This window comes from Capricornis sumatraensis, chromosome 3, assembly GCF_032405125.1.
Source record: "Capricornis sumatraensis isolate serow.1 chromosome 3, serow.2, whole genome shotgun sequence".
NCBI lineage: Eukaryota > Metazoa > Chordata > Mammalia > Artiodactyla > Bovidae > Capricornis > Capricornis sumatraensis.
In genome coordinates, this window is record NC_091071.1 from 19,647,557 (window position 1) to 19,661,879 (window position 14,323).

At 37.2% G+C, this 14,323-nt stretch overlaps 1 protein-coding gene across 2 annotated transcripts in view; it reads right to left on the reverse strand.

The window, feature by feature from the left end:
* The window catches only part of TNRC6A (trinucleotide repeat containing adaptor 6A), a 180,001-nt gene that overhangs the window by 40,068 nt on the left and 125,610 nt on the right, over nt 1-14,323 (reverse strand). For both annotated transcript variants that reach the window (XM_068969083.1, XM_068969082.1), the window contains one exon: nt 4,504-4,905. In XM_068969083.1, coding sequence (XP_068825184.1) covers nt 4,504-4,905 — 402 coding nt within the window. The remainder of the gene's footprint in view (nt 1-4,503; nt 4,906-14,323) is intronic.

Consider the following 14,323-nt stretch of genomic DNA (forward strand, 5'->3'; position numbering starts at 1 on the left):
GGTGTAGCAGCCATCCAGAAAAACAGGCTGAGAGCCTAGGTTAAAGACGGTTATAGACAGAAGCAGTACCACAACCAGAAGCAATACATGGATTCTGACTGGCTTCTGGTCTGAGAGATGGAGTCTGCAGAGCTACAGGAGAGATGCTGCGTGTCTGAACTGAGTCAATGGCGGCAGCAGCGCAGAGGAGGGAGCAGAGCCAAGAGCTGTTCTGGACTTCAAGCCAGCTGGGCACGGCAAACCAGCGGCCTGTGAGACGCGAAGAAGAGGGAGCATGAAGCATGAGCTTAAGATTTCTAGACGGGTGAGTGGATGAACGGGGGTGCCAACCTTTCAAGCAATGGGATCCAGAATGAAAAACCAGTATGCGGCAAGATAATTGAGTTCAATTTCAGACATGTTGAGTTTGAAGGGCCCAACAGTAGCTGAAGACATCCAGAAGACATGAAACCTGAAACTGGGGAGAGAGATGAAACAAAGCCATAGGAGGAAATAAAGTCTGAAAACTGGTCAAAGGAAAATCAAAGAATGAAAGGGCTTTAAAAAGGAGAACATGGTCAATGATCCAAAAAAAAAAATGTAGAAATCTATTAAGATAGAAATGGGTAAGTCTGTTTTTTTGGAAGTTTTTTTGGTAAGTCTACTTTTTAAACCACAATTAAAAATAAAAAAGTCTGGATTTGGCATTCAGATCAGTGACCTTAGCAAGAACTATTTTAATCAAGTGAGCAGAAGCCAGATGACAGAGGACTGAAGCAATGTATTAGAGAGTCTAAGTATAGATTATTTTTTTAAGAACTCTAAAAGAAAGTAAAGAGAAAGTCTACAATAATCCCAAGAGAATGGGAGACTAAAGGAATTTCTTTTAAAGATTATAAAGACTTAAATATGTTTACAGACCACGGGACACGCTTAGAGCAAGAAGTCACAGGACAGCAAGGATGTACATTTACTGCACTAAAAAGACAGTTGAGCACAGGCCGGTGGACAGTATTCTAACCTTTAAACATTTCTGGTAACTAACAGTTTTTTCATTAGAACAGCCCCAATTTTTAGTAATTTATACTTTATATTTATACTTCACACTTAAGTTTCTTTTAAAAAAAGAAACACAGGGAAATCTATAGCATTAATACAAAAACATTCACACACCGCTCACCTTAGGAAATATACTACTAACAGAAAACTCCTGTGTACTTTCTCTTGATTGTATCTCATTTCTCCCACAGTAGGTAACTGAGTAATAACCACACAAAATGCTCTATTTGAATTCATTCATATGCAAGGCATAATGCTATTTTGCAAGCTTTTTATTTTATATAAATGGTGTGTTATGTGTGCTAAGCTGCATCTCACTATAAACCAAAACACATTCTTGGTACCATCTGCAAAATTCTGAATACAAACTACACATCACAGGGTACTGCTGAAAATATCCCTCTTTTGCTTAAGGGTGATGGTGGTGTCCTCGTTGTATAGAAGACTACTCTATTCTTTAAAAAGTTATCTGGAGGAGTAATAAAGGTGAAGGGCAGGAACAGTAAGGCACATGGGTGCATGTGTATGTACATATAATCTACTAACAGCAGCTGGATTTGAGGGGAGGGTATATGGGTGTTTGCCCGTCTACTTAAGTTTTCTGAATGTGTCATGTCAGCTGATGGTAAAATGTGCCCTGGAACACTCTGGCTCACAAGAACAACCCTGCCGCCAGCCCTGGTAAAGTCCCCCCAAACTCAAGGGTTATTTGGGGAGTAGGAGGGTCTTACACCTTAAGGCTTTAAGAAATCAACTGCGAGAGAGTGGCTACTGCAACCATCACTACGCGCGTGCGGCACAGCCACAAGCTGGCAACTCCACCTGCAGAGCTGTGCGGTTCAAAGAAACTTAAATGCATACATTTACCACAGTTCCCACGACTGCTTTTCATCCTTCACTCTACTTACCTGCTAGCCTATGAAGGATTTAGTTGTGTGACCTCTAATTTAGACCAGGCACTAGCCCTCCTCTTCAGTGCAGTGAATAAGTGAGAAATGCATTCTGTGAAGCCAAGGCAAGTGGAACCAGCACTCCTCATCTTTACTATGAAAACTTTTAAGTAAATTTCTGTGTGCTACTGCATGTATCAATTTAAATGTCAAATCTACTCCATCACCTCTCTCTGGTCAGAAAACTAAAAAAGTCAAATACAGATAGACAAAGACAGTCAAGGATGTGTTCCCACATTTCTGAACTACATATAGTTTCACAACACGCCAATTATCAGATTTCTGGGCTATCGTTCATGTTATTTATACTGTCCAGTACACTGCTCTTCATTGATCACTAGGCTATTTTCTAATCTGTAAAATGAAAATTAAACGTGTTAAAAACAGTGTGTGGGTCATAAGCACCCCATAAGGGTTAGTCAGTCACTACATTATTACTGTCACTATTACTTATTATTAGCCCTTCAGGAGCCAGGACTGATCTAAGAAGTCCTCTCTAATAAACAGATACCCAAGGCTCCATTATGTTTCTCTTATCATTCCTAGTAGCACCTACAAAAATATTTTAACATAAATATGAAACTACGCTGGTAAAAGGGGACTCACAAATGTTTAAAAAAAGACAAAAGCACAAGTCTGGTTCTCTTGAAGAATGCTTTGCTTGCATCTTCTTCTGCATTCTCTGTTTTGGGATTTAATTCTAAATTTTAGTCAGACTGCTGTACCCGTCTTGTTCCCATCTTAGCCTCCACATTAACACTGTCCACCTTTGTGAACCTGTTTTAGAAACAGGCGGGATATCTTTCCTCCTCAGCCCTTTGTTTTTTTGAAGACTTCTTCCTATGTCCACATCTTAGGCTTCTTTTCACCTGAATGTATACGCGTAACACTTTCGGGTTTCTTGACCCATACTGATCTTTGAGAAAATTCTTGTACTCCCATTGTTTCCATTTCAAAAACAGCTTTGCTCTTTCATGTCCCCAATTGAAAAAGCATATTCAACATGTATTTCCTAAAGTTACTATCGCACTTTCCTGTTTGTTAAATATGCCACCATTGCTTAGCTTGCAGTAGGTACTCAAGAATTTGCTGCATATATAACCTCTCTGAAGTCTTAACTACAATGATGTTGATGACTCAATACAACTGCTTCCAAGCTGACTTCCTAGAGGAACTTCAAACCAAATTATTAATTGCTTGGCATTAGATATAACATGTCTCAACCAGACTCTTCCTCCTGAAAAGCACAGGTCCTTCTAGAAAAGTCTCGGAAAATAATTCATTCAGTGCCCAAATATCTGACCCTAAACTAGCTGCTTTAACACGTCACATAGCATAATCCTCAGGGCAACCTTATGGACTGGGCATTACACTTCACAGATTAGCAAAGACGGTCTGATAAGTCATTTGGCCAAGCTTACTCAGTGATAAGTGTGTAGGGGTAAGTATTAACTCAGGCTGATGATTTAAGTTTGCACCCTTTCCAATAACTTGCTTCTCTAATTACCTATGCCAGAAAATCACGTGTGCCCTCTGCTTCCTCACCTATCACACCCAGTGGGCTGCCAAAGCACGGCATAGTTGCTACGTGCACAGCTTTGGAGTCAGACAGATCTCAGTGTGAGTGCAGGCTCTGCTACTTATTAGCTGTGAAATACTGGATGATAAAGTACAGAGCAGTTCCTGGTATGGAAGAGAGCACAGAGGCAGAAAGTGAGTAACTCTGCCTAGGACAGTTAGGAAAGGCTTCTCAGATGAGACTCGGACACACGGAGCAATTTAGTGACCTGCCAAGGTCACACGCTGGTATACTGTGGAGCCAGGACTTAAAAAACCAGGTCCATTTGGCTCCAGAGACTCGGGCTGGTTACTGGTCTGCTACTGCTTTCATGTGTGGGAATCTTGACTATCCTCAATTCTCTACAAGGCTTGGGATAAAAGCATCAAAATAGTTCAATAAATGAATGGACAAACCAATCGTCAGAATACAGGGAAATAACCTGGACTCTGAGAAAACTAATCACATGCTGAACTTATTTTCTGCCTCACAATCATTAGTGAGCTGAGAAAAGCCACTGTGGGATAATAACCAAATGCACGTGCTCTGAACAGAACTTTCATGGGTGGTGGTCTTTTTTTACGGCACGTGGTAACCGATCTCAAGTGATTTTTGTCTTGGTGCCTCAGTTTCCTCTACTGAAAAGCAGAGATAAGAACAGCTGATACCTCACAGGGTTGTTGAGGATTAAATGCAGTTAATATGCACAACTGGTTAGCATATAACTTTGGCTCTATAAGCTGTTTACTAAAATGAGTTAAGATCTGAAGGGAGAGTGATAGTTAATTTACAGGAAACATTTTAAGATTCCCCATTCACAAGTTCCTGCATAGAATTCTTACTTTACAACCCAGATACTGATGAATACAAATACATCACCAAATAGGCATGAATTTATAAACCTGCTACACTGCTAACGATGATAGTTGGAGTCTCGTAAGAAATGCCTTCTCTCACCTGACTGGTTTTTGCTGATCTGCACCTCTCCGTTATTTTGTGGCTGTTGATTTGTTAAAGCACTGCTTTCTGACTGGCTGCTTAACACTTTAACAGCAGATCCCAGGTTTGCTGCTATGACGGGAAAATGCTGACCCCTCTTTAGAAGCTGCTTATGTTCCTGGTGGCGAAATCGAGGTGGTACTTCCCGGGGATACCGAGGCAAGGCCTGTGGTGGCGGCTGTGGCTGCTGTGGCTGCTGCGGTTGCTGCTGCTGCGGTTGCGGCTGCTGCTGCTGCTGCTGCTGCTGATTGTTGGCTGTGGCTCGCTTGGCATTATTATTAGTGCTGGTTGCTGTGGAAGTGCCGTTATTAGAGTTGGCAGGCTGAGGCTGGCTTACACTGGGCTTTATCTGTTCTGGCACTAATCCCAACAAAAGAAAAGGGGTGGAAAAGATTAGCCAGTAAAGTGTACCTCCATTGCAAGCCATCTAAGCAAAAAGGCCCCAAGGAAAACAATCCTAAAGGAACAGACTCTTTATGTGTGCAGGGGTATCCTCATTCCCAGGCTCAGTTTTCTTGGGAAGGATCACTGCCAAGCATCAGATTTTAACTTCAGCTACCTACCTATCTGATAAAGGAACGGACAGCTATCAGTATTCCCTGTCCTGGATGACAGCTCAGCTCACCACCTCTTTCCCTTGTTATCTCTGATTAGAGAATAAGCACTGATCATACAACTCTGTAACTCACAGTAACTAAAAGAGCAAAGTTGACAAAGTTTTGGTAATCCCTAAAGAAACTTCAAGTCCCGGGTGACTGTTCTGAATTTGCCTCATTCTTAATGCATTTGACCCCCAGTTTTCATCTTTGAAAGACAACACAAGAGTAAGGGCAGAAAATAATCCTGCTAGACAAGGTTAACATTGTTTTTTGTTATTAAAATGTAAAATCTGAATCAAATAAGAAAAATTCAGAAGAGGGACAAAATACAAAGATCATACAATGAGATCTGTGAGACTAACCTAAACTAGAGTAATAATTTGAATATGCTGGCTTAAGCAAATCGGAGAAACACAATCTGCCTATGGTACAAACAGTTGGAAACTACAGTGAATTTCTGGACTCCTAAAAGAGATTAAATAAGTTAACTGGTGGAAATACTCTAAACCAGGGAAACCATACCCAATCTCTAAAACTACACAGAGGCAGCACAGTCTATGAACTTTTGGTGCCAGATAGACCCAGGTTTCAATCCCAGCGATGCCTTTAAAAAGCTCTATCTCCCCGGACAAGCTGTATAAACCTGAGCCTGTGGTCTCCTCTGTGAAACAGGGTAACACCTATTCCTCACAGAGCTATCCTACGGTTGAGTATGTTAATAATGTTTACAGAGCACCAAACATAAGGCTAGGCAGCATACTCTGGTTTACTGTGCTTTGCTTTATCACACTTCGAAGATACTGCATGTTTGTATGAAAAGTGTGTGGCAACCCTGCATCGAGCAAGTCTATTGGCGGCATTTTTTTCCCAACAGTATCTGCTCACTTTGTCAGTCTGTTTCACCTTTTGGTCATTCTCACAGTATTTCCAACTTTTTCATTATATTTATTATGGTGAACTATGATCAGTGATCTTTGATGTTACTGCTGCAAAAAGCTTGGGACCCGCAATGGCTCAGCTAATGGTTAGCATTTTTAAAGCAATAAATTATTTTAAAATTAAGGTATGTACACTTTTTAAAGACATAATACTGTTAAATATCTTAGACTACAGGACAGAGTAAGCATAGCTTTTATATGCACTGGGAAACCAAAAAATTCGTGACTTGCTTTATGGCAATATTTACTTTATCGCAGTGGCCTGGAACCAAATCTGCATCAAAATGCTTATACGTAGTGTCTACTTTTAAATGATTGGCACAATATCACTTTATTCTTTTGTAGCAATTTAATCAGCTTTGCAGATGCCACTGTCAAATAAACAGTGATTCATCTCCATGTGATTGGTGAGGACACTGAGAAAACTCTTCAAGAGTTAAGAGCACCAGGCCTGAGACTAAAACAGCCCTGCCACTCAGGAGCTGGGTTATTTCTGCACCTTCTTCCTTGTCTGTATGATATAGACAGTGTTGGTCTAATACCCAGCATAATGTAAACACTCAGTATAACAGAAGCCATTACTGCAGCCCCCAAAAAGAAATATTCACCAAATACCTACAATGTATATGATTCTGTGATAAAGTACTGGTTACCTAGATTGTTTCCAAGTCACTCAACTTCCTCTTACAAGCGCTCAGATCTACAGCCGCCTCTCATTCAATGGTCTAGCCTTATTATTGTCTTCTTTCTCTGAACAGCTGGAGGATTTAGTTTATATTACTGATACTAATATATGATCTTGACCTCTTATTTTTTAAAAATCTGACTTTGACTTTTCTAAAGTAATACAATAAAATTGTAGTTCAGGAAGAATTCCTTAGATTACAAATATTCCAACTGTTGCTTCAAAGTCCTTCTATTCTTGACGACTGGAAAGCCTCTTATTAACAATTTGGGCCCAGTGTATTATAGGTCTAATTACTTTATGTATGAAAATTTTGCCTCCTAGACAAGTTAATGCTCTTAGAATGTAACAATAATGTATATTCCTTTGTCATGAGGAAAATAAGGAAGTGCTACTGCTACTGCTGCTGCTAAGTCGCTTCAGTCGTGTCTGACTCCTAGCGACCCCATGGACTGCAGCCTACCAGGCTCCTCCGTCCATGGGATTTCCCAGGCAAGAGTACTGCAGTGGGGTGCTGTTGCCTTCTCCAAACTAGAATATTCTAAAATATATCTGAAACCAAAAGGATCAAATATATGTTAACTATGATATTACAAGGCAGATAAAAACTCTTAACTCCATTTTTACATGCCTAATATTGAGCTCAGTATGGTATCTGGCAATTGAATGTAACCTTAAAGTTTTATAGTTACCTACTGCTAAAAAGTAAGTTTGTCCACCACTTTATTCCTAAAGGGAAAAGACTGTGACAACAATTTAATACCCAAACAAGATGTTATATATGTCAGATAGCAACAGGAAAGTGTTCTTTAATACATTCAAGAAAGTAGGAAGATAACTTACATAAAGACACGTACAAGAACCCTAATGCTACTGTAGAAGCGAGTAGGAATTCAGAAGCAGTATTACACTGATCACCCAGCAACCCCACACTTACCTCAAAACTTCAAAGAACTCCTGTATTTTTCATCAATAAAGTGCCACAGAGAAAAAGAGGCTGAAATATTGATAGATACTAGTCTCTAGGGCCAGAAAACTTCAGTGACGCCAGCAAAAAACACTGAGACGTAACTACTGATTATAAAACTAAATAATCTGAAGTCAAGTCTCAGATGGAAACTTGGGATGTCGTAGTAAAGAATAAAGGAGCTAACTAACAGTGCATGCGGGTGTGCCAGGGTACGGGTGGGGCTGCGGGGTAACAGAAATAAACATGAGCAATTTTGGCTACTGTCTATGTGTAAAGCTTAGATTAATTATGTCAGTAAATATCTAAACCACTAGAAGAGGGGAAAATGACAAAACCATTCAATAGACACAGAAAATGCAATAAAGAGAATTATTTTAAAATTGTGCTTAACATGAAATACAAAATGAAATGCCAAGCATAAGCTTCAGAATATCTGTAATCACAATAAAAATGTGAATGGTTAAATTAACTAGTTACTAAAGACCATAAAAAGGGTTAAGAAAAGAAAAAACAAACTTAAGGAATACACTTTGCAAAAATCACTCCTGAAACAAAACAATTCGGGAAAAAGTACAGAGACAGATACACTAACGAGATGCTAACAAAATTTAGATGAAAGCACACGTTCAAAATTCAAAGAGAAAGCATTATAAAGATTTTGCATACTGATAAAGAAACCAACTAAAAAGAAACAACCAGCTAAGAACCTTTATATACCAAATCTTAATATCAAAACACGCAAACCAAGTAGAGACAGAAAAGAAAAACTGAAAAAAAAAAAAAAAAGGCAAAACCTTTTTGACAATTACTCATGAAATAGTCAGAAAGTGCATACACAAACCATTCAGCACTAAAGAAAATATCAATGAATTACAAAAAGTAGGAGTAATACAGAGGATATTCCTGGACTACAATGTAATCACACTAGAAAAAGTAGCAACTAAAATTGCCTTATTCAAATAAATCTTGAGTTGAAGAGGAAATAAATACCAGGACTTTAGAGCTATCAAAAAAAAAATTATGAAAACAATACACACAATAAATTTTAAGACATGACTAAACAAGGGAATGAGAATGTGAAGAAACCAACTCAAGTTAAAAATCCAACAAAAAGAAGAGGTAAGACATCAGTAAAGATAAAAACAGAAACCAGTGGCTTTAAACATGAATCGATAAGCAAATAAAGATTTAAATATATGAGACAAATATTTTTAAAAGACTATAAACAATATATGCTATAATTTTATATTTTGATCTGAAATATTTTACACTGTTGATTCAATAATTTTTTTGAAATGCAAAACAGTGAACCAATAAATCCAAGGCATGATTCTAAGAGAGAAGTAAACAACCAGTTAACCTAATTTTTTAAAAATGTAAAAAATGAGATGATTTCTAAAATTAAGATATTTCTTTAGGCTCAACTTATAATTAGAAAAACTGGAGGAGGTAATTATTTACCACAAGATTCCAGAAGAGGCAGAAAAGATAGTCTAATTAGCACAAAAGAAATGAAGAAATTATTAAATCATCCATCAGGATCAGCTAGTTTGATCAAAACTACCATATATACTTCACTTTTTAAAAAGCCACCACACTGTTACAGAACATATCTCTAAGTCAAATGCTATTCAAATTGTTGTAGGGCACAGCATAAGATCGAATACCAACATTAACACTATTACTAATACATCAGACAAAAGTTTAGTAATCCCAAACAATGGGGGAAATAAAAGAAGAAATATAAATAGTACTGGGGGAAAAACACATACCTTCATATATAGAGAGTCTGTAAAGACAAGATACTATGTGTAATATATACCAATAAAACAGAAAACCCAGCTAATGGCTTGGCAAACCTTTTCTGTAGAGGGCCAGACAGTAAACATTTTAGGCTTTCCAGGCCATACAGTCTCTGTTACAACTACTCAACTCGCTGCTGTAGCACAAAAAACAGCTACAGACAGCACGTAAATGAATGGATACGATTGTGTGCCAACAAAACTTCACATAAAGAAGCAGGCAGTGGGCCAGATTTGGCCTGCAGGATATAGTTTTCCAGTCTCTGCTCTACAAAATATAGTTTCCCAAAATGAGCTCACAGAGTAGAAGATCCTATGGTATAGTAAGGGTAGAGGACATTAAAAGATCCTGCAAGATGTACCTCTCTAAAAAGCACTTGGTCCAGACGACTTCACAGGGAGTGTGTGTGTGTAAATAAAGTCCTCAAGAAACAGGTATCTATCCTGCATAAACTGTTACAGAACAAAGAAGTACAGGTTCAAAAGACTGGCTGGGTTGGCTCTGAAACTTGGTAGCTACATGACCATGGGCAAGGTATCTATTCCCTCTGTACCTTTTCTTCATCTGTAAAATAAAGTTAAATATTAATACCAATACCTATAGGGTTTTGTGAGGCTTTAACACAATAATGGATGTAAAGAATTATTAATAAAAACTGTATCTGGCACATGATTGGTATTCAATAAATATTAGTGATTACTATTACCATTTAGGTTAAAAAGGTAGATGAACCCCAAGTTTCTGGCTTGAGATTTGAGTAGAGAGTGGTACCATTTACAAAGATATGAAACAGAGAAAAAATTAAATCTGGGAAGTATGTGTGAAAGAACGCATTCAATTAGTTTTTGTTGTTGTTGTTAGGTTTATTACTATAGGACAGCCATTCTTAAACTTTTCGGTTCAAGACCCCTTTACAATTTTAAAAATATGGAACACCCAAAATCTTTCATTTATGTGGGTTACACCTACAGATATATACCATGCTAGAAAATTAAAGAAAATTTTAAAATATTTATTAAATCATTAGGAAAATCCTTTATATATTAAAAGTTCTTTTTTTTAAAAAAAAAATAACTATTTCCCAAAAAAAGAAGGAAAAAAAAGCATGCATTGTTTTATATTTTTGCAAATCCCTTTAACATCTGGCTTAACAGAAGGCAGGTGGATTCTCACAACCACTTCTGCATCCAGTTGGTTCTGATTTGCACATTGTGTACCCTCTAGAAAACTCCACTATACACTCATGAGAGAATAAGTGAACTAGACAAATAAAGTCTTGCTATTATAATGGAAACAGTTTTAATCTTGTGGGTCTCAAGAGAGCTTCAGGGAGCCTCTCATGTGGCCTCAGGTAAACTATGAAAACCATTGCTACAGGAACGCCAAGTGATTGGGAGCAAGTTCTAGAATTCAGTAAAAGTTTGAACTTTTTAAAAATATGGGTTTAGCATTCAACATACAGGTAGAAAAGGAAGCTATGAAGCTGTAAAATAAGAAATGGCAAGACTTAGAAAGAATAGGTTAGACTCATCAATTCAATCATGCAAAAACCCAACTAGTCTCCTTGACTTAAGTGTTGATCCCACCCTACCCTCTTTTCCCAAACCTCTGCCCTATATTATCCATATTTTTAAAGTGCTCTCAGAATTAATGCAAAGTCTTTAACACAGCCCCTGTTTACCACTTGTCCAGATTCATAATCCTGCTATATCCACATACATCTCCTCTTCTGCATCAAATGTCTATGGTTTTCCAAAGGGTATCATGCGGTTTTACGGCATTCCTTTCTTCAAAATATTTCTGTCCACCACCTGTCCAAGGAAACAACCAATCACCCCCCGACTTCTCCCTCTCCCAGACTCAGCTAACATTCGAAGTCTATTATGACAGTGCCCCTCCCCCACTCCCACAAAACTTTGGGGCATCTCTTACACTGCAATGTGCTCTTTAAGTGCAGGTTTCTTATCTTCTCTTCCTTTCTCCACTGGTGTTCCCAGAACCAAACATAGCAAATGGTCAAGAACTACTGGTTGAACAACAACTTATGAACCGTCAGCGTATACAAGATGACTGAATCCAGAAAAACAATGCAGAATGATACTAAGGATGAAACACCACAACACCAACGTTCAAGAGGTGGGATAATCGGGAACCAATGAAGAAGGACAAAGAATGATCAAGAGAAGCAGAAAGAGTAAGGACCGTGACAGTCACTGCCTAAGTACGCTGCTGAGTAACTCACTGGTCACAAACGAGCATCCAGAAAACAAGACAAGTTTAGTCAATATGCTTGTTAATGTGGAAAAGACACTCTAATTAGCCCTAACATTATATTATCCATAATATCAGGAAAGTATTCTGAAGAAATTTCATTCAGCTAGTATACAACATATTCACTGCCATTTTTCACTTTTACTTCTTTTTGGGCCATACCATGACCCAATTTGTCTTTTGTAGTTTAAAGGAGATAAGCAAAATTTGAATTGGCCCAGAAATAAGCAAGCATTTTAATTTTTGAAAATGGAAAAATTACTCAAGCAAGAATTTAAATCCACATCTTCCTGCACTGTATTCCAAATCAAGACTCTGTGAAACAATATCACAATTAAATTATTAGCTTTTGCTTTTTTCTACTTTTTCCCTAATTTTCTGGCATTTCTTAATGTAAAAACATCATTTCATTCTGTAAACCTTAAACTGTTGCTTAAAAAAAAAATCTATTAATTGGAAAAAAAGAAAAACCCACAGCATTAGTCTTACATTCAAATAAAAAACCAATAGATAAACAATTTAATACCCAAAGTTCTAAATATACCAAGCTCTAAATTTGTAAAAACAAGTTGTTATGTTCTCTTATTCCTTAATGATTGAAATGATCTTATATGAATATTTGCTTCTTTAAAATAACATTTAAAAAATTTGCTAACATTTTAATACATTTCAGAAAAAAATTAAAATGAACTTTTCTTCAGCTATCTACAAATTTAAAGAACAGTTTAAATATAAACCAGCCAACAATCATCTTGTATTACTACTGAACTCCCCAAAACATCAATTAATATATCTTGATGCCTCAAGATCTTCCTTTATTATCCTTTTGAAGTTTACAAATCAGCTTTGCATAATAGTTTTCCTATTGGCTACACTGCAAATTTTCTAAAAGTACAAGCATAAATAATAACCATAGTATACAAACTGCCATTTTAAGACATGGTTTCACTTTAAGAGAAAAAAGTATTAAATGGATGTCTGGAAAATAAAAAACCACATACAGATTTGCATTTGAATTATTTAAAGGACTAAAATAGTTAAAATTACTAAGCATCTATAAAATATAGAGTGCTTGGGCAAACTTACATTAACCTAGAATTACTATTTCCAATCTCAGTATGTATCATTATATGGGAAAAACAAGAGTCAACCTCTTTGAAGGCAAGATGGCATTTACCAATGAAAGCTGGTCAGTTAGAAAACAAAATTGTTCAAGTATTTTTAAAAAGTTTGTGTCATCTATAGATTAATTAACAGTCCTTAAAACCTTTATTACAGGGAATTACTTTATGCTCTTAAGAGTCACAAAATAAAATAACTTTGGGAAGAAAAGTTAACGTGTAACAAACTAGTGTATTTAAACTTTACTGTTTATCAGGCAATACCATGTACAGTATTTATCTTTCTCCCTTATTATTGTTTCTAATATGTAACTATGATCTCTTTAAGCCTAAATTCTCAAATTAATTATTGTAGTTGTTGTACTAAAATAATAAGGTAGCTTCCAATAACATTCACTTTAAAGAATCTGCCTCACATTCAAAGGAAGTGAAAACAAGTACGGGCAATAAAATAAAAAATCAATTATTTCAGCTTTCCTGATGAAAACAGCAACATTATCCATTTGCAGTCAAGAGTTTCACAAAGCACAAACCTGATAAAAACTTCACAGCAGATTAGAAAATTCTGTATATCAAGAAATTCCAAAGATAGGTGTTTCCAACTTTTGTTGCTTCCCCACTCTGCAGCTTTCAGAAGAAAATGGAGGAAAGGCATAATGTCACTTTACTGCTACAGAAATAATGCTTGCCAACTCTCCCTATATATGAGGCCCAATAACTTGAATTCCATCTTATATTTTAAGTGTGAGGGGGGAAGGGAAAGAAGCAGCTAGCTGAAAATGTGAAGAGCAATTCTATTCAATTATAATGAGCTTATAAACCAAATTTATTAAAAACATAGCCAAACACTGTACTACTATACAAATCATTTCTGCTATCATTAATAAGCATACTGGATGATTGAACAATACTGATTATACTTCCCCTGTATAATATATGTTCTTTGTCCTTTACTAACCTGTCAGTTTTAGAACGCTGAAAGGCACAGAGGGGAACTCTGGCTTTTCAGTTGATACACAAAGATGCACTGCTAAAATCTTCATTGTGGATAAATGGCTGCAGTTTTAAGTGCCAGGTGGCTCAGACGGTAAAGCATCTGTCTACAATGCAGGAGACCCGGGTTCGATCCCTGGGTTGGAAGATCCCTTGGAGAAGGAAATGGCAACCCACTCCAGTAATATTGCCTGGAAAATCCCATGGACAGAGGAGCCTGGCAGGCTACAGTCCATGGGGTCACAGAGTCGGACACGACTGAGCGACTTCACGTTCACGTTCAGCCAATCTGCAAAATAGCTAAATGCCTGTCAATCCATTAACTTCTGCTAATCCTTAACAAGTTGAACTGGATGGCCATCTGAGAACTTGAAAAATAAGACTTAAAAACTAACATT